Raw genomic sequence first — 26,750 nt, forward strand, 5'->3', positions numbered from 1 at the left:
ACACGACCCAGCCACTCCGCTCCCAGGTACGGGCGCAAACGTGCAGGGAGCAGAAGCTCAGACCCTCGCACACCGAGGTGCACCACTCACAACAGCCGCGAGGAGTGACGACCCCAGTGCGCGCTGACAGGCAGCTGTGTGAGGCCACAAAGCCGAACAGAGTCCTGGGAGGGCCTGCCGGCCCCTGACAAGGAGCCTCGTGCACCCAGGTAACGAGCGACTGTGGAAAACCCCAACAAAACCCCCTGATGTTCTCGTCAGCACGCCGAGTAGGGTAACACGCACACGCCGACACCGAGCACACTCTCGGCCCACGTTACTTGACGGCCCGAAGGGGACCGGGAATCAAAGGGGCGCCGCTATCTGAGGGCCTGAGAGCTGCCGACGTGAAGACGATCCAGCCCTGGAGCCCCTGCAGCTGCTTCAAAAAAAAAACATTTTTATTTTTGTAATGTATTTTATTGATGATGCTATTAGTTGTCCCATTTCCCCCCTACACTCCCCTACACCCTGCACACACACCCCCACCCACATTCCCCACCTTTAGTGCACTATGTCCACGGGTCATAATTTCTTTAGCTTCTACATTTCCCATCCTATTCTTGCCCTCCTCCTGTCTATTTTCTACCCACCATCTATGCTACTTGTTCTCCGTACCTTTTCCCCCCCTCTCCTCCTCCCGCTCCCCTGTTGCTAACCCTCCATGTGCCCTCCATTTCTGTGGTTCTGTTCCTGTTCTAGTTGTTTGCTTAGTTTACTTTTGTTTTAGGTGTGGTTGTTAATAACTGTGGGTTTGATGTCTTTTTTTACTGTACATGTTTTTTATCTTTTTCTTAGATAAGTCCCTTTAACATTTCATATACTAAGGGCTTGGTGATGATGAACTCCTTTAACTTAACTTTATCTGGAAAGCACTTTATCTCCCCTTCCATTCTAAATGAAAGCTTTGCTGGGTAGAGCAATCTGGGATGTAGGTCCTTGCCTTTCATGACTTTGAATACTTCTTTCCAGCCCCTTCTTGCCTGAAAGGTTTCTTTTGAGAAATCAGCTGACAGTCTGATGGGAACTCCTTTGTAGGTAACTATCCCCTTATCTCTTGCTGCTTCTAGGATTCTCTCCTTCATTTTTACCTTGGTTAATGTGATTATGATATGCCTTGGTGTGTTCCTCCTTGGGTCCAACTTCTTTGGGGCTCTCTGAGCTTCCTGGAAGTCTATTTCCTTTGCCAGATTGGGGAAGTTCTCCTGTATTATTTGTTCAAATAACTTTTCCACATGTTGCTCTTCCTTCTGGTACCCCTGTAATTTGGATGTTGGAATGTTTAAAGATGTCCTGAAGGTTCCTAAGCCTCTCATTTTTTTCGAATTCTTGTTTCTTCATTCTTTTCTGATTGGACGTTTCTTTCTTCCTTCTGGTCCACCCTATTGATTTGAATTCCAGTTTCCTACCCATCACCAATGGTTCCCTGTACATTTTCCTTTATTTCACTTAGTGTAGCCTTCATTTTTTCATCTAATTTGCGATCAAAATCAACCAATTGTGTGAGCATCCTGATCACCAGTGTTTTGAACTGTGCATCTGACACGATGGCTATCTTTGGGTCACTTAGTTGTATTATTTCTGGAGCTCTGATCTGTTTTTTCATTTGGACTTTTTCTCATTTTGTCGCCCTGCTACGTATGAGGGGCGGAGCCTTAGGTGTGCACCAGGGCCGGGCAGCCCAGTCGCTGGGCTATCACGTTGTACGTGGGGGCGGGTCCGGGAGCGAACAATGGCGCATGCTCACCGCTCTCTCTATCACTCCCTTCAAACTGGGCCCTTCTGGTGCTAATTCCCGGGTGGGTGTGCTTGTGCACGTTCTAGGACCTGTGGGTCTCTCCAACGCACTCTCCTGTGAGGCTGGGGGTCTCTCCTGGCAGCTCTGCCCCCACAGGTGTTTTCAGTCGGTGTTTGAGGCCTTATTTCCCCGCACTGGGGCCCTGGGTTGCGCGGTCTGTCTGCTCCCCAGTTTCACCTGGTTTATCTGCGCGAGAATGAGGGACCACCCCTTCCACCAGCTGCCTTGAGCACCGCGCCCCTCCACAATCGTCACCTCACTGGTGCTGGGCAGATCGACCGGCATCTTGACCGGAAGTCCCCTCGCAGCTTCTGACGTGTCCCCAGCGCCGGTGACCAACCCGCTCGGCCCCTCCCGGTCACTGCGGGCCTCGCAGGGTGATTTCAGGCCCCCACAGAAGGTCACAAAAAAAAAAAAAACCTTCCATCATTAATTTCCTCACCTATGAGCACACTCTCCATGTCCTTCAACTGACCTTGATTTAGCGAGCCTCGCTGGTTTCCAGGAAAGGGTGACGTAGCCCAGAACAGCCCCGGCCACTCCTCTCCCCTGGAAAACCCCGCCACCCACTTCCGCACGCCCGCTGCGGCTGCGCCCGGCCGCCGGGCGCCTGACTCAGGGCCCGCCCAGGACAAACCAGGACAAAGAGCCAATGTTCCAGGTCAACGGCGCCCATTCCACCGCTGCCCCCCCTCAGATGAGGGATGAGCACACCAACAAACCCGCGGGGCAAAACCCGCGCCGCGCCGCGCTGCGCCAGGGCGGAAGCGGCCTGGCGGGGCGGGGGAAGGAGGAGGCCCGGGAGGCCCGCAGGGGCGCCAACCATTCCCTCACCCTTACCCCTCGCGGTCTTTCTGGAGACAGGGGGGAACCCTCGACTTCATTCCGACGGACACGGGGGTGGAAACCAGCTGAAACGCAAGCGCGGCGTGTGCCGCGGCACTTTCTTCGCATCAGAAGATAAAATGTCACTTAGACGCCCACCATGGGGGGGGGGGGGGCCCGAGCCCCAGTCAACGTGCGCACTGATACGGGATGACGTATGTACGCCCCGGCCCGGCCCCGCCCCCGAAGTGCGTCACGGCCGCGGGGGAACAGGGCAAAGGCCTCGCGAGATGCCGCTGCCCCCAGCAGTGCGACCTTTGCCGGGGTGACGGGAATTATTTTAAAAAAGGGGATTATTTTAAAAAAGCATTTTCTACAACGACATAAGCAAGGGTTTGCGGAGACGGATAAACACGGACGCCTTATAACGAAGCGCTGCTCTGAAGAGGCACGTTTGTTGAGACCTCACAGTCGAGGTGATCAGAAATCCGAGAAAAGCGATTCAAGGCACAACCGGAGTTCCTAACACTGTCACAAAAGGCAGGCCCCGAAGACACGCACAACACGCCAGGTCCTCTCGCTGTTTCTTGCTGGTCTGACACAGCTATCCTGGCAACCGCTACCTGGCCATCATCTTTGCACCCCTAACCTAGTTCAGCGTTTTTGACAAACGCTTCCGAGTCAGCACCGCAGACCCAAAGCGCACCTCGTCCTTGTGACCACCACGACGGAACCTGAGCCACGGGGCGCCCCGCTAGGCCGGCCGTGGGCTCGCCTCACTGTGAGCAAGTCCCGCAAATGCTCCCGAGTCCCCCGCCGCTCCACCAGCCCCGGGCCGGAGGCGGCCAGGCGCCCGCCCCGCCCCGCGCCGGGCACGCCCGGCACGCCGGGCATGTGCGCACTCCGAGGCCGGGCTGGGGTGCCCGCCGGGCAACCACCTCTGCGGTCATCAGGGGGAGAACATCTCTGAAAACGATGGCACCGCGCCACAGCTGGAATTCGACATAGTACTTAAACCTACAGGAAAAAATTCCCAGCATGTATTTGGTGGAAAAACCCAAAAGTTACAAAGTGACCTATTTTCTGCGGTCGCTCTACCTGGTAGAAACCTTCCAGGAAGACGCACAGGACACGGGGAACGACCAGCAGCTCCCAGGGAAGGGCTGGGGCCCGACGGGTGCTCACGTGAGACTCCTGACTTGTCGGTAATGTTTTGAGTGTTCACAGGGAGAATTCTAAGTTACAAAATTAAAACTTGAGGGAAATCTCAGGGTCTCAAGTGCCACGTGATTGACCTAACGTTCCATTAAGGAGGTTCGAGCCTACGTGAGCGCCGAGCGCAGCCGACAAAGGGTGCCGAAGGCCCGAGCCCCCACGTCCCCCAAACCCACAGCCCGCCTGCCCTCTCTGACCACAGGAGCGCTCTTCCCTGCTCCCAGGCAAGCCCAGACCCCCTTCACGCCGCCAACCCCCCCCGCCCCACAAAAAGCAATTTCAGTACAAGACCAAGTTTTTAAAAAACCTTACACATAAATCTCAAATTCAGTAATAAGCATTTTTACTTTTTGTTTAATCCTCACCCAAGTATATATTTACTGACTTTAGAGAGAGAGGAGGGGGAGAGAGAGAGAAAGAGGGAAAAAGGGAGAGAAACGTGGGATCAGTTGCCCCCCTTACAGGAGGAGGACCCACCCCGCACCCCCCGGTGTGTGTCCTGATCAGGGATCAAACCCGCAACTTTTCTGGTCTACAGAATCATGCTCCAACCAACTTAGTCCCCAGGCCAGGGCAAAGCATTTTTACTTTTAATCCAAAAAAACAAGCATGTTACAAGGCCCCAGTCAGACTCATTGGTTAAAATGTCTGTGGCCCACATAACTGTTTTGAAGTTGTTTCATCCACTGGGTCTGGTTTTAATTAACAGATAAAAGTTAATGGGGAGACACAGAGCTGTTCCATCTTGAGTGTGACTTTTGATGAGTTAGGCATCTCCCCACCAAGAACCCCTCTGGAGCCCTGGACTGGGGGGGGCGGGGGTGGTTTCAGAGGTCCCCGGGGGTGGGGGGCGGGGGAGAATTCTGATACTCGGCCAGGCCTCCCTTTGGCTGGTGTGGCTCAGTGGACTGAGCACCTGCCTACGGACCAAAAGGTTGACAGTTCGATTCCCGTGCCTAACTGCAGCCTAGTCCACAGCAGGGGACACATGAGAAGCAACCCATCCTTGTTTTTCTCCCTTTCTCCCTCCTTTCCCCTCTTTCTAAAAATAAATTTTAAAAATTAAAACTTTTATTTAAAAAAGATCCTTTAAGCCGTACTTTTCAGCCTGTGCTGTATATGATTAGTGTTTTAAAAATACGTGAGAGCCGCCACCCACTACAGGCCTATTAAACTGGAATCTCTGAGGAACAGGCCCCAGTCATTGGAACTGCATTTGACCCCCTCAGACCGAGACCTGCTGTGAAGTACCTGGCTCGGGAGCTGGCCCAGCGGAGAGCGGGAAGCAGAGCACTACCACCGGCAGGGAGCTCGGGGGTGTGTACAGAGGGGGTGTGCAGGGCAGCCCCGGGTTCATCTGAAATCACAGGTGGGGCTGACAGGTGCGCTGAGATCCACTAGAGACACAGGCTAAGAGGTCCTGGTTCCAGGTAAAGACAGAGTCACTCCACTAGCTGTGAAACTTGGTAAAGTCACTCACCCTGCCGGAGGTTCAGTTCATTGATTAAAAAAAAAAAAAGGAAGACATGACCTCTGAAAATCAAACCCCAAGGTGACTCCACCGTGTGGCTGTAGATCAGTCAAGGCCGTGAGCAGGGGAGTGCATGAGCGTCTTCTGCGAGTGCCAGGTTCATCCTGGGGACCACTCCGTGTGGGTCTGCTTCAGAACCCGACCCCCCGTCAGACCACAGGAAACCCTAACCCGACAGAACTACGTTCCATCAGATCAATTACACATGGAAGTTAAACTAGTCACATAAGTCCCAAAATAAGTAAACAACTGAAATAAAAGAAAAATTTTAAATAACTTTTTTCCTTGTCAATATTCTTTAAAATTTTTTCCCATTTTTAAAAATTGTGGTAAAATACAGGTTAACATAAAATTTACCATTTTAACCATTGTTTTCCTAAAATAAAATTTTAATTTTTTAAATGAGGTCATTACTACTTTATTTTAAAGTATCAATATCCTTAACATGTGAGAAATTATGCCCTTCACAACTATACAAATTTCACTTTCCATTTTAACCATTTTTAAGTGCAGTTACAGCAGTATGTTCTCGCTATGGTGTAGCCGTCACCACCGCCCATCCACAGAATTGGTTTCAGAAACCACTCACTGAAGTGTGATTGGCATATGGAATATTTAATATTTAACGTGTAAAACCTAGTGAGTCTGGGGACAAGCACGTGGTCGTGAAACTGCTGCCGCCGTCAGGAGCAGACACACAGCCATCGCCCCCCCCAGTTTCTTCCCGCACCCTCACTGATTTTTTTTACGTGCACAGCAAGAATACTGAACAGAAGCTCTACCCTCTTAACAAATTTTAAGTGTATAATACAATACTAGAAAATACAGCTAAAGCAAAGGAAGAAAGATATAACCCCTATAAACTACTACCAGGCTAGAACTACTGTTCACATTGGATGTCGATACTTTTAGATTTTACTTATTTTACTTTTAGAGAGAAGGCAAGGGAGGAGGAGAGGGAGAGAAACAGCAGTGTGCAAGAGATACACCAACTGGGGACCTGGAGAGGACCCTTTTTCAAACCAAGGCCTGCGCCCTGAAGGGAATCAAACCAGCGACCCCTCCACCCCTCGACCCCTCAGTTCCTCCTGGTTCACAGGCCGGCGGCGATCTATGCATGGAGCCACCCCAGCCAGGGCTGGGTGTCGGTATTTTCAGGCTCTTTAATGTGTGTATACGTTATTTCCTTTATTCTTTGTATCAATATGTGGGTATACTTAAAAATGCTTTTTTCCAATGTAAGACTTTTCCCCTCAGTATCACCTCACACCTGTTAGAATGGCAAGAATCAAAAAGACGAGGAATCGCAAGTGTCGGCGGCGAGGCTGTGGAGAAAGCGGAACTCTCGTGCGTGCTGGCAGGCACGAGAACTGGTTCAGCCACCATGGAAAACAGTTTGGACGCTTACTCTTGTTTTGGCTGAAATTAACCACGCTTAACGCTTAAGGAAGATTAAGGAAGAGTTGTTGCCATTCCGACAAATGCAAAGCAGCGACTACAAGGAGCTGGTAAGGAGAAAACAAGAGACCCGGCCCCTCCCAGTGCAGAGAACGGTGCCAGCTATGTAGTCTCGTCAAGGGTCCCCTAGAAGATCAAGGTGCTTATTCTCCACAGTCTGAAGGCGCTCGCTGTTCGGATGTAAAACTCCCCCAAGAGACGAGCCTGACTCGGAGCACCACCCCAAACCACCACCGACCACAGGGCTCTCCCGACAAGAGCCAAGACAACGGAAAACAGGGCTCACTTGTAACACGCGAAAGGACAGAGCTCTCAGTTTTGAAAGCGACTCTGCAGCGGTCCCTCCGTGTGTTTCTGCAGAACCGCATCCCGCTGTGCCTCCCGCTGGCTTCTAAGGAAAGAGGGGCGCGTCCAGGAAGCACTGCCCAGAACGTCACAGAGAAAACAAAGAAAGGGTTAAAATGATGTCGCTAAGAGTAAAACCAAAGTCAACCTTGAAAATTCGGCCCTTGTAAGCTGTAAGCAACACAACACAACCAACACAACACAACACGTGAGTGCTGGTAACACCGGCGGACTCCGAATGAGGCTGCGGATGAACACGTGTCAGTTTCCTGGTTTTGAGATCAAACTGCAGCGATGCGAGATGCTGTGGCTGCAAAGCAGCTGAAGGGGTCTTCCTGTACTATCTCTTGCAAATTTCTGCGACTCTGTATTTCAAAATGAAATGTAAAATTAAAAAAAAAAACAAAAAACAACGATACAGTCTTAGCTGGGGCTCTCACAGAACGACCGGAACGTGGCAGTGTGTGCAGGCGACCGTGAGCACTGTGGTTTCACGGAGCGATCTGAACACACAGGTTTCCGCGCCGTGGAGCCGGCTTCGGCAGAAAGCACGGGCTGAGCCGGAATCCCGAGTTTAGTTACCAGATACCGTGTGACACCACTCACGCGCACAGTGAAACGGTTTCAGACTTGGAACGTTCCTGTGAACAAGGGGCCAGTGCACAATGTAAGTGACCCCCCTGTGCGGTTTTTTTTCCCTTCAAAATCTGTAACTCAACTTTCCATTACGGCCCCAAGCCCCAAGCATACAACAGTCTCTTACATCACCAGTCACGGGACGGAAATAAATGTTTCCCCTGCTATCTGCGTCCAAGCTAATGAAAAGTCTAGCTCAGAAGGCCATCCTCAACTTCAATAAATACTGTCTAAGAAAAATACAATCCCATGTCACTTTATTTTTTAAAGATTGTATTTATTTTTAAAGAGAAGGGAAGGAATAGAGAGAGAGAGAGAGAAACATCGATGTGTGGTTGCCTCGCACACACCCCCTACTGGGGACCTGGCCTGCAGCCCAGACATGTGTTCTGACTGGGAATCGAACCTGTGGCCCTTTGGTTCACAGGCCTGCACTCCACTCCACTGAGCTACACCAGCCACAGTTAACTCCAGGTCATTTTAAAAGTGGTAAAATGAATCTGAAGCTGCTGTGGTGATCTGCAGCAGCTGAGTCCCTGGCAAAAGTTCTGAGGGGGACACATTCTTCTCTGTCCCTCTGAGCTCCCCAAGCAGGCCGAGCTGTCCCAGTCAGCCCTGCAGGAAAGAGCGGGGACAGGAGTCTCCAACCGGCTGCTAGGAACTGGGCCCGAATTCTCCAGATAAGCATCCTCTCTGGCCTATCGCCCTTTCGAGATTACTCCATACCTACGTGTATGCGTTGCTGATTAATACACACTCTCTCTAGTGCTGTGGGCGTGATCCTGAAATAGTTTCCTCCACTACACGTTACTCTAATGGATTCAACAGACGGGAGAATAAAAAGCTGAGTGAAATCACGTAACAGCTTGTTTTTCTATTTTCCACTTAAAAAAAAATGGCTTAAATTTTTCTCAGTTTCAGCAGGTATGAGAACATCTAACCACAAGAGTATCTGATCAATCCAATACCAGCAAAGGTGCCCTTGAATCTTCCTCCCATGGGCCCTCCGGGCTGCTAACACCAGGCTTCCCTGGATGAAGGTGGGACCCCAGGCCAACGGGCACCCAGGACCAGGACCATCCTAACTCACTCGCCTGCCTTCCCAGCGCCCCTTTCGCATCCTCCCTCTCCTGCGACTCACTGACCCTGCTGTGTGAGCACAGGGCAGGCGCTGAAGAACCATTCGCCCCCTGTTCCAACAGCTGCACACTCAATGGAGGCTGAAAAAGATCCCACATCCTCAAATGCCCATGACTCTGACAGCGACAGTGGTCGCTCGCTGGCCACTGGTCTCAGGTAGAAGGTGAGTTGCGGCCGAACGCGACTCAGCTGAATGCAGTACGCCAGATTTTGACAAATTCTCAGATCTGAATTACCCTGCCAGTGCAGACGCTGCACTGTAGAAAACGGAATGTCCTCTTGAAAGCACGTTTCAGTACCCAGTGCAGCGAAATGCAATAGCCTGGAGGTTCTACCTCACTGAAGAATTACTGTGGGCTGCATCTGCACACGCACAGGAGCGACCCTCACAGCGAGCACCTGCAACAGGCCTCAACTCTTTCATACCCAACCCCTGTTAAACTGCCTGGTCGGTCACTTCGGCGCTCAGCACCACCGCCAGTCTCGCTGGTCCTGCGCCGTGGAAACAAGCAGAGAGGGGCCATCACGCTGAAGAGGAGCGCCAGCACCTTGGACCGAGTGTGGCAGAGGGACAAGGGACACAAGGAAAGATGCAGCCCCGCGGCAGAAAGAGCAGCTACGTTCACCCCACAAATTTCAACTCCCTGCTGGACAGCTCTGCCTCAACTTCACCCTTTTATTTTCCCCATTAACAACACTGACATTTTCCCAGTCACTTCTGAAGGTCAAGGCTGTGGGTGATGCTGAGACCCACGAAGGGGTTCCGAGCCCTCTCCATCCTCGCCTTTAAGCACTAACATTCGTTCTTTTTTCTATTCCCACCCCATCACCTCGTTCAAGAGATTATTCCGGCCCTGGCGGGGTAGCTAAATTGGTTGGAGCATGATCCCAACACATCAAGGTTGCAGGTTCAAACCCCAGTCGGGGCACATAGAAGAATCAACCAATGAATGCATGAGCAGTGGAGCAACAAATCTACATTTTTCTCTTTCTCTTCCTCTCTAAAAAAATTAATGTTTTTACTCTTTTTTTTTGTAAAAAGAGATTATTCCTTAACCCGAGGTTTCCCAAGGGGGTCCTCTTGATGCCCCCTGATCAAACGTGTATTCCGAAACATGACTTTAAACAGCCACCCACGCCTTGAAAAAATGTCTCCAGACCCGGCAGCACAGCCAACCCAGACCTTTCCTCCTGAGCCTGGACGGGCACCGAGCACCCCTCACAAGCAGTTTCTGCACACGGGGGCTCGGACCTGGGGCTCTGCATCTCCCTACGGTTCCCGGCTCGTTCACGTCCCCCTCCTCCAGGGTGGTCAACCGTGAAACCCTCGAGAAGAGCAGCGCTCAGGGCTCGCTTCCGTGGACGGCCGGAGGAAGCAGGCGGATTGTGAGCCTCGAAGGGAAACGATCCCCCAGAGGCAGAGTAAGTGAAAGCGGCCTCAGAAAGAGGAAAAGGAAAGTGAAGGGGCTCCCTGGGCCCATGGAGCAGGAAGCAGGCCGGGGTGGCGAGCCGGGGGGGCCAGCTTTGCAAGAGGACTAGGGAGACTCCAGGATGAAGAAATCCAAGCACCTTAATCTACATTTAAGAAATGTCCCTCTTCGCTCGTGACCGAGTGGCTCAGGAGAAAGGTACGCCTCAGAGGAAAAGTAAGCACCGGCAAGCCACTCCGCCAGCACGGAGCAGGCACTCTGAGGGTTCAGAGGAGGAACCAAAAACGCCCAGAACCTGGGCGACAGAGAAGCGGGGAGTCTGACCTGCACCCCGGAGTGCTCGGGCGGCCAGCCGGTCACCAGTCCGGCCTTGGCGAAGACTCGCCGGGAGACCCAGACTCGAGAGAGGGGACGCCGCTGTCCCCGAGGTTCCAGTCCACTGTGTGCGCGCTTTTCCTCCGCTTCCCCACGGGGGCCCGGACCGCCCCGACCGGCCGACCTGTTAGCTCAATGTCAGTCACAGGCCGAGGACCTAACCGTTTCACTGCATTTAGTCTCGGAACAGCGTAAGATAGCGCTCTGAACTAGGATTCTTTTCAAATATCCGCATTAAAAACAGCAAAGCTTCCGCAAACTTGAGGAATAAGGATCCAACGTCTGAAGTTTTAACCACCCAGACGCTCTTACGAAAACGCTGGGGAAACACCTGACGAAATGAGAAAAGTCTGAACTGCTCACATCGTCCGAAGGAGGCGGCCCCCAAACAGCAAGTCCGGGAAAGTGGTCAGCAGTTTTCAAAGAGCAACCCCTCTGGGAAACAGAAATTCTTCTCTCTAACCCCCCCGCCCCGGGGGGCAACGTAACATTCGACTCGGGGACAAGACCAAACTGACAGCTTCCACCTAAGTTCAAGGGTGACCCTTGAACTCAGCTTATTGCCGGCAGCATCCTCGGCAAAAAGCTGCAGGCAGTGGAGAGGACGGTTTCTGATTCTCAGAAAGGGGCCGCCAGCACTTTGGGCTCTGTAAGGTGTCTCTGCAAGACACCCGGGCAGAGGCTCCAGTAGAATGCAACTGGGGGACTTGAAGGTTTTAGTCGACAGTGGCCGCGGCTCCGGAGCGCTCTCACCCTGTGAAATGACACCCGCAGAGCCCCTCAATGTCTGTTTGCCTGTCACTGGGCCACCGGTTCACACTCTGCCTCGGAAACACCAACGGGAAGGGCCCAGGAGCCTTTTATAAAAACTCCCTGACCATGGAGAGCGCCCTGGAAGGCAGCGCCAGACTCAACCCCACGGGCTCCCCACCGGGGAGTGGGGACAGACCTGACACACTCCACCGCATCCTCCATAAAAGGTGTCAGCTGTCACAGGCGCATGGGGCAGACACTGGCCCACTAGAGGCAAATGGAACCCACCCACTCATTTCCTCGGGACCCGCGCCCCTGTCTCGGCTTGCCAAGGCAGGGCGCGGCGGCACGGGGGAGCCTAGGAAAGGGTTTCACTCGGGATTACAGACAGTGATTTCATCTGCCTACCAGGGCCCCAGGTAAACCAGGACCTGGGAATTGAGGAGCCATGTGAGAAGCTCATTCCCCATATTCGAGGCAGCACACGCACACACTCACTCGGTGACCTGCCCTTGCACAGGGGCTGCCCCAGAAAGGAAGTCCAGCTGCTTCTGGGCAGAACTCACCAGGGGTCAGGTAAGATCGCATTTTGTAACGGCTGAACTTTAAACACCCTCGTTGGTGGTGCAACCCTCACCCAGCAGCACCCAGTCACCCCCAGGCGAGCGGCGCTGGCTGTGGCTGCTGGGTGACAGCTTCGCCACCAGAGGCTGGGCCCAGGACCATGAACTCCTAGAAAGTTCTACGGCCTCAGGAGAAGAGCTCACAGACTCCACCAGCCTCAACTTAGCTGTCACCCCATCCCTCACTCTCCACGGAATACGGCATCGCTAAAGCAGTACGTTTTTTAGAATACAGAAAGGATGGACCGAAGGGTCGATAGCGGGAAGCCTCACTGAGCTGACGAGTCCTGTCTGGGATTGTGGGGGAGGGGGAGGGGGGGAAGGAGGGGGAGGAGCTTTCTAGATGTTTCTATTCTTGGCAAGCGAAGCCGCTCCAGGTCCTGCTCCATCGAAAAGCACTAACACAGGAATGTTCTGGGGGAATTAATGATTTGCCCGTGCTGAGCAACCTCCTCTCGGGGTGTGAGGACGGGAGCCAAGCGGGGAGGGCTGGAGGAGGCAGTCGGGAAGGTGTGTTTGGGGGGAGGGGGGGAAGAGGCGAGGAAAGAATGAATGGGTAAGGGGGTGGGAGAAGAGGAGGGCGGCGGAGAGGAAGAGTGTGGATGACTAAGGGAGGAGAGGGAGGGTGGGGACCGCTAAGGAGGGTCACGGGGAGGTGTGGATGGTGGACAGACCAGGGATGTACGCCCACCCCGAGAAGCAGCAACGAAGGTGGCCACGGGGGGGGGGGTGGCCTCGCCCGGCTCCCCCCAACCCCCTTCTGTGGGCGTGTGCCCCGCTGCGCGTGTGCAAAGGCCAAGGCACCAGGCCGCAGGGTCCCCACTCACCCCACGACGCCCTGGTTGTAGTTCCTCCGCTTCCAGGGGGTCCCGCTGTACGCGCCCCCGCCGCCGTCGCGGCCCCCCGCGGCCCGCGCTCCGCCGGGCTGCAGCAGGCTGTAGTTGAGTCCGTAGGTGCTGGCCTTGTTGTCGCGCTTCCTCTTGTTGCTGCTGCCCGAGGCCGGGTCGGCGGGCTCCGCGGCGGGCACGGCGGCCGCGGGGTGCGGGGACGGGGACGCCGAGGGGGACGGGGACGCCGAGGGGCCCGCGGCCGCGCGGCGGGCCCAGGCCGCGGGCTGGTGGTGGTTGTTGTTGTTGTTGGTCGTCTCCAGGGGCAGGAAGTCCCGCTGCTCCGAGGGCTGCGCGTGGCCGCCCAGCAGGCGCTCCCCGGAGCGGTACATGCCGGCCGGGGCCGCGCCGCCGGGGCTGCCCTGGCTGCCGGGGCTGCCGCCGCTCCCGCCGCCGCCGCCGCCGCTCCCGCTGCTCGCGCCGCCGCCGCCGCTGCTGTGACAGTGGTGGTTGAAGTAGAGGTTCCTCAGCCCCTGGGTCGTCTCCCAGATCTGCATCCACAGACTGTTGGACGGTCCGAGCTGCTCTGGCTGGAACCAGGCGATCCTCGGATCCATCAAACGGCGGCGGCCGCTGCCCCCGCCCTCCCGCCGCCCGAAGGGCCGCCGCCGCCGCGCCTCAGGCGCACGCCCGGCCTCGGCTGCCGCCGCCGCCGCCGCCGCTGCTGCTGCTCGGGGCCCGCCGCGGGCGGCGCGGTCGCGCAGGGAGTCCGACCGGCGCCGGCGGCGTCGCTCCCGCCCTAGGGGGCTCCGCGGCCCTCCCCCTCCCTCCGCCCCTCAGCTGAGCCTCTGTCACCGGGGTCCCCGTGCAAATGGCGGCCGCGGCAGCGGCTCCGGAGAAGGGTGAGCGGCGGCGGAGGCACTGGCGGCGGCGGCAGCAGCGGCGGGACGCGCCTGCTCTGTAGCGTCCTCGCTGCTCCGGCCCGGGGGCGGGGCCTCTCCCGGCTCCGCCCGGTTCGCGCCCGCCCCGCCCCCGCGCCGCCCCCGCCGCCCCGCGCCGCGCCGCGCCGCGCCGCCCGGTCTGCCCCGGGGGCCGCGCCGTGCGTCACAGAGGCCGAGCCGCGGCACGGTGGGGCCCGCAACCGCCGGGCCCAACCGTCCCGGCGCCAGCTGGGGACCGAGCGGCACGTACCTGGGCGTCCGGGTGCCCCCCACGCGCGCGCCGCCGGCGGTCTCGGTTTCCGCGTCCCTGAGACTGGGTGAGGCCGGACGGAAGCGGCCGTCAGCTCCGGGGGGGACTGGATAGTGGGAGGCACCAGCCCGCCCACGGCGCCTCCCCAGCCCGCGGGCCTTCCGGGCGTCCTCTGGGGTCCCGACCCCTCCCGGCGCCTCCGCTCTAAGCACACCCCCAGGAGCGAGCGGACGCCTCCGGAACCCCGAGCACGTGCCCTGCACCTGCCCGGAAGCTGGCCGCGCTGGTGCCCCCGCGGCCCGGCCGCCGCGCTGCGCCCTGCGCCCGCCCAGCCGCGTCCCGGCCCCGGTGGAGAGCCGCCGGCTTTGGCGGATGATCCCCTACAGCGTACCCCGAGACGGGGGGGAACCTGTGCTCACCTGCACGGCTGCACTCGCATCTTCGTTGAGTGTGTAAGACATGGGTTCAAAACCCACTTTACACAGCCACACACACAGAAGCACTCAGGGATGCACAGGCGCGGAGATAGACACGCGCTGCTGGGTGTGTAAAGAAACCTCGCTTGCCCGAAGGTGCACTAACACCCTTGAAAGCCCTTAGTTCGGAATCAACAGAAAACCCAGAACCTTTCACACTCAAAAGAGGACCATACATTGTTGACATCAGCAGAGATTTTCCACGAGGTGGTCATTTGCCGGTCTTCCCAATCCCTGTGGTTAAAAAGAAAAGGAAAAGGTAATGTTAAGTATTTCAAGTCATCAGGAGAGAAAAGGAGAATGAGCACATTTGCTGTTTGCCTCTAAGGTGGGTCCGAAGTCCGGAGCAAGTCCCTGGGCCAGATTTCGGCCTTCTGTTTTGGGAGCTCAATATCCTGGAAAGTTTTTTGGCAAATGATGAAAAACTCTCCACGAAGCATTGCTCCACCTGTTTTCTTGCTGAGGTAATAACATGGCTGTAAATACGGAAAACCTAACAAAAAAAAAAAAAAAACCTAGGCTTTTGGTTCCTTGTATTTGCTGTTGCTTTGCTTCATACAGTATTAAAAGTTTCTGAGGTTTGCTGTATACTGAGAATCACATAGCCAGGAAAGGAGGACGAGTCATTTGTATGCTGTTCATCCTGACAAATTAAACAAAAATAAAGCACTGCATAGAAATAGGTTTCTCTCTATTTTTTCATTTTTTATTATTGTTTGAGTACAGTTGTGTCCATTTTCCCACCACCACTTTCCCCCAGCCCGCCCACCCCCACCCTCCATCAGAAATAGAATTCTTGTGATGATTTTGAATTTGCTTTAAAAATTCAAAAGAGAAAAATGGAAAGTGGAACAAAATAAACATTACATTTCCACCATCTAGAGTTAACCACGATGAAGACTTTGTTAAACAGTCATCCAGAAATGTCTCCAGGCACGCATGTATGTCAAGATCATCTTTTTTTATATATTTTTATTTATCTGTTTATTTTAAACGTGATTTGGTCTTTTCAAATATTTTTTTCAGATGTCCAAGAACACATTAAATGCCAATAATGTCTAAGACTCACCCAAAAAGTATTCATGTGACAAACTACATTCCAGAACCACATGTTTGTGGTATTGAGCGCTCATTGCTTCAGGCAGACCTGGAGGACTGCTACAATATTGGCAGGACATTGGCAAATGCGTTAATATACACAGAAGTACTTTGTGCAGTGTGGGCCGATGGGTGAGGCATTGCTGTTCTTGTCCACCTGCAGGGAGTGCTGGCTGGTTAGCCTGGTAACACATGTTGCAAGTGTTCGTTCATTCAGTAAGTCTGCGCTGAATGTCTGTCATCCATGCAGAGTCGCCTTAGAGAAGCTAAATGAGCAGCCAGGGCCTTTGGCTGCCTTCCATGAATTTACTGTCTGGTTCGAGGAGCAAAAGAGGTAAATACTTACATTGCAATTTACTCAACTAATCCAACAAACGTCTTGAGCAATTATGATGCACCTGAATCTGAGGATACAGCAGTGAACAATGCATGAAGTCCCTGCTTCGTGAACATTCCAGTGGCAAGGCCAGCGTGTTAGGTCAGACAATGGTTACGTGCAATGAAGAAAAAGAAAGTAGGGGAAAGGGATAGTGACTGTGCTGTTTTTAGATGGGCTGGTCAGGAAGGGCTGCTCGGAGGAAGTGACGTGTGAGCAGGGACCTACGTGAGGCAGTAGGCCATGGGCCATGCAGGGAATCATCCAGCAGGACAAGGACATGGTCCATGCAAAGGCCTGGGGACAGGAAGATGCTCTGTGCACAAGAGGATACGGCAGTGTTAATTGAGTGGTGAGTGTGGACAAGATTTAGAATCATAAAGTATCTCTTGTGGCAGTTTCCTCAAAAAACCATCCAGTCTAAAGTAAAATAGTAGGGAAGCGCTGGCCAGGTAGCTCAACTGGTTAGAGTGTCACCCCCAAGGCGCCAAGGTTGTGGGTTCCATCCCCAGTCAGGGCACACATGAATGCATAAATAAGTGGAACAACAAATCAGTGTTTCTCTTTCACTCTTCCCCCTTCCTCTCTCTCTAAAATCAATAAGTAAAACAGTGGGGAATTTAACATACACAAAAATGTATTTGCTTTCTCCAACCCATTTGCAGTGTTTGTCTCAGAGTCATCTACTGCATCCGAAGACAGACTAATTTCAATAAAATGTTTACTACTCAACCTTTTCATTTTGCTATTTATAACAAAAGAATAAACATTGATTATAGTCTTCAAAACTATCTGTGTGCCATTCTGGGATTTGTAGAGAGAGAGAGTGTGTGTGTGTGTGTGTGTGTGTGTGTGTAACAGCTTTATAGCACAATGAATATACTATAAAATGTACTCATTTTAAGTGTGAAGTTTTTTAGTACGGTTAGAATTGTGCAACCATGGCCACCACCCAAATTTGGAATATTTCCTCTCAACCCCCCAAAATGTCTAGGGCTCGTTCTCAGCCAGTCCTTCTTCCCAGCCCCAGGACCAGGCCACTGCCAATCTGCTTTCTGTCTCTGGAGATCTGGCCCCTCCGGGTAATCTCTGTTTGGAGTTGTGTTTCCATAGAATTCAGCCTTGGCGGTTGCCAAAGCCCCCCACAGAGAATCACTTGCCTAGCCTGAGGACAGCGGACAAAGAAAACCAACAGGGTTCAAGTTTCCCCTCGGAGAAGGCTAGGAAGGCAGCTCCTCCCCTACCTCGGCTGTTGTCAGGGAAGTGGGATCCCGGTCAAGAGTATGCAAAGCAAGCGACAGTCCCCGGGCAGCCGCTCTGAGGAGCAGCTGGGACTCGGCCAAGGTCCAACGCCCAAGGGACTTGCATTTTACCACCTCTTCCTTGCTCACCGCCCTCTGCGGATGAGGGAGGAGACCCCAGATGAGGTGGTCTGGCCTGAGAAGGTGCTCACTCACTCACCCACCACAGTTTTTGTCAACTCGCTGAAGTCCCATTTCTGAAGACAGGCTCATGCCAAAGGCCAAACACTTGCTCTAGAATATCCTCTTGCTGGAACCTAGAAAACTTGAAATGCAGTCCGGACCCTCTCCTCAAAAAAGGGTCCTTTGGTATGGACTGGACTGGCCATGGCCACTGGCGTGTCCACATGAAACATCATTTCTCAAGAGATCAGAGTTGGAATGGGCGGGCTCGGTCCAGCAGCCTGCCCCCCCCCCCACCCGTGGCTGAGGGCCTGAATATTCAGAAAGGCTGCAGGTGGAGGAAGGAGGAACTCACCCCTTTTTTGATTGAGCTGGGACACCTCTCCATCTCCAGCCTTCGGCCTGGGGTTTACACTGTTGGCGTCCCTGGTTCCCAGGCCTTGGGCCTGACACCGAAGGGTTCCTTCCACAGGTCTTACTAGGGGTCCAGCTTGCAGATGGCATGTGTCCGCCTCTGTGATGCCTCACAGTAAATCTCCATATCGATCTCTCTTTATTCGTGGCTATGATTTATACGTAGTAAATGCCAATAAGCCATGTGCGTATGAACCTCATGTTTCTGTTCCTCCGGAGAACCCTGACTAATAGAGAAACTTGGGCAGGGAGTGGCCATGTAACTGGGTCATGGGTGGAGACGGGAGGAGTTTGGAGAAGCCACGCTTTAACTGGAGACAGCCTCGCTGCCACGGAAGAGCCTCCGTCTTCTCCGAGGGCCCCTGAGGGGTGTGAACAGGACGCTGGCAGAAACATGGACGGTCGAGGCCATTCTGGCAAGGTCGCAGACGGAAATTCGGAACACGTTCCTGGAAACTGGAGGAAAGGGGCTTCTGGTAACAAAGTGGCAAAGACCCCGGGTTCCAGTGTTCTCGGGAAGGCAGAACTTGCCAGCAATGAAGCTGGTTATTGAAAGCGTTTAAAAAGTGTCAAAGGCATGGCTTGGCTCCTGCTGACTGCTCATAGGAAAGTTCTAAGAGAAAGGAATGACTTAAAAGACGGGATTGTTAAGTAAAAAGGAAGCAGAATGTAATGATTTGGGAAATTCGCAACCTATACTGCATCCTGCCAAAGCAGCCACTTGGGATGCTCTGAAATGAGCACAGGTGTGAGCCGCAGATCAGCCAGGCACCCCAGAGGAAAACTTCCGCTCTGCCCCGAAGGAGGAGGCGGGAAGGGACGGAGGAAGGCTGTCGGACCTCGTGGTTTTTGCAGGATGACGCCATGCGGGTATTTGGCCAAGACCATGTGTTATCTTCAACACGAGGGAAGAAATGATTCCTAAGGCGATCCAGACAGCGTACGGCTGCTTCCTTGGTTTCAGAAGGAGGGACCATTGCTTCCAAGAGGCCAGACGGCCTTGGCCCAGAGCCGTTCGGACAGTGCTACCCAGAACTGCGGAGACGGGGCTTCCGGGCAGAGCCCTGGGGGCTGACAGCTGCCCCCGAGCCGCAGGGAGGCACCTCCACCCCAGTGAGTCAGGAAGGGGAGTTCCTGCCCCGGTGGCCTGCGCGGCAGAGCCTGGAGCCAACACAGATGATTCAGGAGCCCAAAGATCTCCTGGATTTCCTTGCTGGGTCTTAAGACCTCCTGGGGACCCGTCACCCCTACCTCCTTCCCTGTTTCTCCCTTTGAGAATGCGGTCTGTCCTGCGCCTGCCCCACCCCGCACTTGGGAGCACGTGACTTGTGCGAGTTCACGGGGTCACAGCTGCCTCCGGAGGAACCCCACTGGGAGTCCCACCCGTGCCTGATTTGGGTGGTACTCAGATGCGATTCGGGCTGTGGACTGCAGAGGTGATGCTGGGATGAGTTAAGACATGTAGGCATCTGGAGAAGGAATGAGCATGTTTTGCATAAGGAGGACATGAATTTGGGGGAGTGGGGGGTGCAGCGGCAGAATGTCATGGACTAAATGCGTCCTCCCCAAAACTCATAGGTTGACCCCTACTCCCCAGTGTGACAGCACGGGAGAAACAAGGCCATGTGGCCAACGCCCTTGGGGATGGGATCACGGCCTTCTAAGAGTCACCAGAGAAGATGCTTCCTCCCTGCTCCTCGCCACGGGAGGACGCAGCAAAACCCGGCCGCCTGCAACCCGGAAGAGGCCTCTCACCAGGCCCTGGCCACGCTGGGCCCCCCGGCTTGGGTTTCCAGCCTCCGGGACCCTGAAGAAGACATTGAGGTTGCTTATAAGCCACCCCGTGTGTGGCGTTCTGTTATACCTGAACTAAGCCAGTCAGTCGGCCATGAAAGAAGTTTCCAGAGCCCCCGTGGAGAGTAGGATTTCACTATTGTTCCTGTTCGACTTTGAGAGTCTCCTCCTGCGTTATGCCTATTAAACAAGTGCGATCTTGGCCCCAACACAGCTGTCCCTCAGCCACACTCAGACACGCCCCAGCCCCCCCTTATCTCACCCCCAGACACACCCACACCCCTTTGTTCCCCTCCCCTCCACCCTGTCCACGGAGCCGACCGCTCCCCCAACCTCCACCTCTGCGGCCTAGGCTACCCCGGCACCTCTCCAAGTTGTGGTCCCCGAGTGCCCACTGTCCAACCCCCTCAGGCCAACCTCCCACAGCACCCAGGGCGAACTTGTGAAAATACACATTTGGCCATATTATCCTCCTGAACGTGTATAATAAACCAAACTCTCAATTTTTGCTGCCAAAAGCCATTCCTCTCACTGTCTTCTGCGTCCCTTCAAGTAGCTGAGGCTCGAACCCTTGCTATCATCGCCCTTGATGTTTCTCCTCCCCCACAGCCCCCCCCCCCGCCATCCCGCCACCCTGGGGCTCGGGCTCTCCCTCCAGACCACAGCTCCTGGTTCCCAGGAAACGTGTCAGCGCCCAGAGTCCACACCACCCTTGTTTCTGGCCGAGACCACTCGGAACAGCCCAGGAGCTGGTCTCCTCCTCCCACCTGGGCCGCCCTTCGGCTGCCCTCCCCCCAGGGACAATGGGACCCTTTGTAAAGGGAAGCCAGACCGTGTTTCTTCAAAGGCTCTGCGTCTCAGACATCCGCACACCCACAAGGGCTCAGCGGACCTGACCCCGGGACCTCCAGGGCCACCACCTCCGCAACAGGCCCAGCGACACCGGCTGGCTGCCTTTACGGAACTCTCGGCGCGCTCTCGGCAGGCTGCACGTGCGAACAGCCTCCCAGGTGATATCGCCCTGTCGGCACTTGCTCCTCCTTCACCCGGGGCCCTACCTGTCCTGCCCGTCCGAGCGACCCCTGGCCTCGTGCTCACTCCCACTGACCCCGTCCGGGGTGCTTCTCGCAGCATCCTCCGCCAAAGAGTTGCTACGGACAGAACTGAACGTTTCGAACGCGACCCCCTCACCGAGAAGCGGAAAGGGGCATTTCGTTTTCGGACCCGGGAGAGCCAGGCCGCAGGGGCCTTTGCTGCGGTCAAAGGCCAGGCAGGGTGACAAGCTTTTTCCTGACGAGGACTCGGCCGCCTCTGGCCTAAACGGCATTGCATTCAAGAAAAATTTGAATGGTTTAAGCGAACAGAGTTTCCCCGGAGTGTCGGGATGGTCTAACAGACTTTGAAAAGTGCGGCTGAAAGGGCGGCGGCGGCGATGTCCCTAGTTGTTCCGTGGACCTGGAGAGAAGCCGGCTGGAGGTCGGCAGGCTGAGGACCAGCGGACAGAACCCACTGCACTGCCAGGAAAACTGAGTCAGGGTGGGCAGCACGGAGCGCTGGGGGGGTCACACACCCGACAGAAGCTGCCAGATCGCCACCTACCAAAAGTGGCAGCGTCTCCTATGCCACCCACGAGATTTAAGGCCCACCGAGGGTCGTCTCTCCCAGGGCTCTGGGCGGTATTTGGGACACAGTCCCGCTCAGCGGGCAGTGGGGCCGGTGGCCACAGCAGCCGGCACGTGACTGTGGACCTTTGCTCTAGGTTCTGAAGCTGGACCTGAGGACACAGAAATAACGGGGGTTCAATGATTAATCCACATCCGAGAACCGGTGGCCAAACACAGTGAGTTATAAGATGGCAACTCTGTCTAGCTTCTTAAATTGTAATTCGTTTTTAATTTTTTAAATATGGTTATTGATTTTGGAGAGAAGAAGCAGGGGTGGGGAGAGAGAGAGAAACAGTGTGAGAGAAACATCGATCAGTTGCCTTCTGTATGCACCCGGGCCGGGGATCAGACCCACAACCCAGGCGTGTGCCCGGACTGGGAATTGAACCCCCAACCTTCTGGGGTGCGGGATGACACTCCAACTGAGTCACCCTGTCCAGAGCATCAATTGTAATGTTTTGTGTGAGTGTGTGCGTGTGAGTGTGTAAAACACCCCAGTGTCTCACGGGTGACATATCAGCCTGATGTTCGGTGTGTTTAAGCCACCCATCTCACTAATGCGGCTCCAAGGTCATGACCTGGAATCCTATGAAGACCGAAAGCTGGGCTCAGCCTCTCGGCCGAAATAACATCCTTCCCAAGAAACACCTGAACACTTTCATTAAAGTCCTTGGATTCATTCACTCATTCACTCACTCCTTCCACCACCATTCAACGCCGGGCACAAAAAGGCCCGTGGGGAACTGCTCACAGCCCCGTGGCCTGTGCATTGCATGTGCGTGTGTTTCCTAGTCCACACGTGTCGCTGCAGCCAAGTCCCTCTTCCGTCGGCTGGAGTGCAGCCCCTCGGGGCCAGGCGTGGGAGACGCGGGGTGTGAACGGGGCGCCCGGAGCCCCAGGAGCAGGGACGTGTCCGGGTGACTCACCCTCCGACTCCCAGGTGGCGAGGAGGAGGGAAGAACGAGCTGGCTCCGCCTGTTTCGAGGAACCCAGCGTGCACGCCCCTCCCGTCCCCGCCCCCGGCAGGCCGTGGACCCACGTGGTGCCCGCCTCTGCTTGAAAACCGGGGAGCCCCCTTTCCTTTGTGGCCGGGCAGCGGGGGGAACCTGACCCCGGGGGAGCTTACGCCCGTGCACAATATGACAGGACCTAAGAGCTCCCTTCCCCAAGTCACTGCGAATTAGACCTCCCACTGGCACATACGAGAGACCCCAAAATACCGTTCCCTCCCCTTCCTTTCTGTGCACCTGCTCGGACTCGCGAAGGATGGGAGGAGCGGGAGGAAGAGAGTAAGCACGGGACTGGACGCATTCATGGGGAGCTGACAAGTGTTCACGGAACACACGCCCCCTCACAGGTGGGGAGGGGGCCGGGAACCGCCTCGTCACGTGTCACGCGTCACACGTCACACAGACACCTGGGAGAATGTCGGCGTCGAGCATCCGTTCTGATGGGCGCCGTTTCTCGCTGCTTGGGCTGATGGAAATCACACAGCAGCGCTGGGGAGACCGTGGGGACACGAGACCTGTCCCCGTGTGTGGACGTGTGAGGGGGCACAAGCCTTGCAGGGTGACCCTGGTCCCATCTATCAGACTAAAATCCTGTATGTCCTTTGGCCCAGCGGGTCGGTCGGCACAGGCTGCCCTGACGGAAGGCTGCCGACGAGGCAGCATAAACAGCAGAAAAGGACCTTCTCACAGTTCTGGAGGCTGGAAGTCCAAGGGCAGGGTGCTGTCCAGGCTGGTTTCTGGTGAACCTCTCTTCCTGGCTCCCGGATGGCGCCTTTGCCCTGCGTCCTCATCTGAGAGCACGACGCAGAAGGAGAGCGACCTCTGGTGTCTGTTCCTCTTCGTGTAAGGGCACCGGTCTGACCGCGTCAGGGCCCCACCCTTGCACCCCCGAGACACCATCTCACCGTAACTTCCTCCCCACGGCCCCATCTCCCAATGCAGTCCCGGGGGGCGGGGCGGTAGGGCTTCGACAGATGAATGGGGGCATGTCCTAATACAGTTCATAACACCCAGCGAACCCAGTGCCAGAAATTCACCCTGCCTACATGTTTGCCTGTGCGCACAGGAGTCTTGAAATAAGAACGCTGATTGAAGCTGTGTTGTCCATAACGGCGCCAAATGGTGAAGGACCTAACCAGCCCTCAAGAGGGCGCTACTGAAACAAGTCAAGATCCACATCAAGTAGCTGCAATACTGGCACGCAGCTGTTGACAGGAGCGAAGCTGCCCTCAACGTGTCCACGTGGAGAACTCACTAGACTATTAAGTGTAGGAAGCAAGGTGCAGAACGGTATGCAGAATAAAAGCCAGTGTCTGTTAAAAAGCAGCTTAAGCGCCAGTGTTTTCTGGATGGACTTACGAGGAACCACTGGCAGCCATTCCCGGGGCGGAGTGGGCTGGGAGCCGGGGCCCGGGAATGTCTCCCTTCCTCCCTCTCTGCCCTGTCTGTGCTCTGCCCACCTCGCGGCCCGCGGAGGGGTCACTGAAGTAAAATTCATGTAACAAAACACTCCCCATTTTAACCATCATTCAGTGTGCAGTTCAATGGCCCTCAGTACCCTCACAGGGCCACACAGCCCTCAGCTCTGCCCGGTCCCAGACACTTCCATCCATCACGGGCAGCCGGGCAGCCCCTAACCTGCTTTCGTCTGCACGAATCTGTCTGCTTCGAAGATACGCTCCTACCAGGGGACGTGGTCTGGCTTGGTTCACTGAGGGTGATGTTGTCACGGTTCCTCCGTGTCTCCGTGTGTGCCCACGCGTCACTCCTTCCTTTACGGCTGAGTTAGACTTCACGGTGGGAAGGTGCTATATTTAGCTTGGCCGCTGATCCAGTTAACGGGCATTTGGATTGTTGCCACCTCTCGGCTACTGTGCCTAGTACCTGTCAGGAGCATTTGTGTACAAGCTGTTTTTCGAAAACCTGTTTTAGGTTCTTGGGGGTACATACCTGGGAGTGGGGTTGCTGGGTCACCTGGAAATTCTATATTTGATTTCTGGGTGTCAGCTACCTTTTATTTTGTTTAAATATTTAATTACACGCCACAGATGAGACTGGAGAGAGCAGGACCTTGGAAGATCTTCTCGGGCAGCCTCTGTCTGACGGAGGACACCGTTTATCTTCATTAAAGGCAGTAATCGGGTTGGACGGTCTATTTTGTCTCTGGGCCTGCAGAATGTCTTCTGTGAGAGGAACAGCCAGTGGTCCTCGCTGTTGAGCTGAACGGAAACAGTCTATCTACCTCAAAAGGATACAAGTGTTCTTTTGATAACACTAACGTCCTCAAAGAAGACATAATGCAAAGACACTAAGTATTCCGACTTTTTAGAGAGTGTTCGAGGGTTCCCTAGTTTATTTAAAAAATAACTACTGAGAACTTCACGCCCATTAGGATGGCTATTATCAAAATAGAGGAAATAACAAATGGTGTCGCAGATGTGGAGAAATCACAACACTTGCAGACCGCGGATGGGAATATGAAACGGTGCAGCCGCTGTGCCAGACAGTGCGGCAGTTCTTTGGCCGGGGGAGGGGGAGAAAGCACTACCACGTGACAGCAATTCCACCCCAAAGGGACCGAAATCAGACATCTGCGTAGACAGGTACACGCCCACGTTCATCATCGCGGCATCATCCACCACGGCCCACCGCCAGGGGGCGGAAGCGAGGGCCGAAGCAACCCCAGCGCCCGCCGACAGGTGAGCGGATAAACCCAACGTGGATGGAGTCTTCTTCAGCCTTAAAGAGGGAGCGGAGCCATTCTCCGACGCGGCTGAACCGTGAAGACACACTGCTAACTGAAATAAGGATGTGATTCCACTCGTATGAGGTGCCCAGAGTGGTCGGATCAGAGAGACGGAGAGCGGAGTGCAGGGAACTTCCCGGCCGGCAGCGGGGAAGTTAATTAATGTTTGATGGGGCGGAGTTTCAGCGGGGGAAACGGAGCGCACGTCTGCAGAGGGTCAGCGGGGACGTGTGCACAGCAAGGTCAACGCCCTCAGGGCCACTGAACTGTGCGTTTAAAAAAGGTTGAAACTCCCTGGCTGGCGTAGCTCAGTGGATTGAACGCGGGCTGAGAACCAAAGCATCGCAGGTTCGATTCCCAGTCAGGGCACATGCCTGGGTTGTAGGCCAGGGTCCCCAGCAACCGCACATTGATGTTTCTCTCTCTCTCTTTCTCCCTCCCTTCCCTCTCTGAAAATAAATAAATAAATAAATAAATAAATAAATAAATAAATAAAAAAGGTTGAAATTGTGAACCTGTGTTGTGTGTTTGACACGTCACACACACACAGAGAAACACGCAAAAGTAACAAAAATAACGGCTGAGCCCCTACTAAGGACGCTGAGGGTACAGCAGTGAACAGAACCCTGCCTTTCTAGAATTTACTGGCTAGTAGGGGAGGGAAACAATAAAAAGTAAAAATTCAACACACACACACTCTAAGATGCGTTTCTCTGCAAATACGGACAGGATCTTTTTAAAGTGCAGATGGGGGTTTTGTTCCGCATTGTCCGCACCGCATGCTGCAGACGCCTCAAGGTCAGTGCAGGCGGAGCCACTTCGCCCTCCAGATCTCCCTCCGCGCGGAGTCCCCCCTGGGACTGTGCAGCGGTGACTCAGCCACACCCCCGGGGGGCGGGCGACCCGGCAGTTCGCAGTCTGTTGCTATCACAAAGGCTGCTCCGGGAAGGTCTCTGCAGAAGCCAGTGCCACCTACCTCTTACAAGCAGGCTTTTTTTTTTTAATTGTGTATTTTTAAAAAGATTTTATTTATTCATTTTCAGAGAGAGGGGAAGAGCAGGAGAGAGGGAGAGAAAGAGGGAGCGAAACGTCAATGTGTGGTTGCCTCTCATGCGCCCCCTACTGGGGACCTGGCCTGCAACCCAGGCATGTGCCCTGACTGGGAATCCAACTGGGGACCCTTTGGTTCGCAGCCTGTACTCAGTCCACTGAGCTACACCAGCCAGGGTGTAAAAGCAGGCTTTCGAATAACAATTTTATTTTTATTTTTTTATTTTATTTTTATTTTTTTAAAAAGATTTTATTTATTTATTTTTAGAGACGGAAGGGAGGGAGATAGAGAGAGAGAGAAACATCAATGTGCGGTTGCTGGGGGCCGTGGCCTGCAACCCAAGCATGTGCTCTGACTGGGAATCGAACCTGCGACACTTTGGTTTGCAGCCCGAGTGCAATCCACTGAGCTACGCCAGCCAGGTTTATTTTTATTTTTAAAATTCACCCACAGACCCATCCAAGTCATCAAGGCAACCCCCCGCCTGGACAGACGCCCACATGGGGGTGCA

At 54.6% G+C, this 26,750-nt stretch overlaps 1 protein-coding gene across 6 annotated transcripts in view; it reads right to left on the minus strand.

Moving 5' to 3' along the window:
• TENT4B (terminal nucleotidyltransferase 4B) overlaps positions 1–18,066 on the minus strand; it is a 37,985-nt gene extending 19,919 nt beyond the window's left edge. The window contains exons 1-4 of one of the 6 annotated variants that reach the window (XM_045818826.1): positions 17,916–18,066; positions 14,606–14,896; positions 14,187–14,249; positions 12,996–13,585 (exon numbers count right to left, since the gene is read on the minus strand). In XM_045818826.1, the coding sequence (XP_045674782.1) occupies positions 12,996–13,585; positions 14,187–14,249; positions 14,606–14,647 (695 nt within the window). In that variant the 5' untranslated portion in view covers positions 14,648–14,896; positions 17,916–18,066. Of the gene's footprint in view, positions 1–12,995; positions 13,586–14,186; positions 14,250–14,605; positions 15,042–17,915 lie in introns of those variants that run through there. The other 5 variants (XM_045818827.1, XM_045818830.1, XM_045818825.1 and 2 more) reach the window with 5 other exon arrangements.
• Between the last annotated feature and the right edge of the window lie 8,684 nt (positions 18,067–26,750).

Source organism: Phyllostomus hastatus, unplaced genomic scaffold, assembly GCF_019186645.2.
Source record: "Phyllostomus hastatus isolate PE091 unplaced genomic scaffold, TTU_PhHast_1.1 phas_scaffold_345, whole genome shotgun sequence".
Lineage (NCBI taxonomy): Eukaryota > Metazoa > Chordata > Mammalia > Chiroptera > Phyllostomidae > Phyllostomus > Phyllostomus hastatus.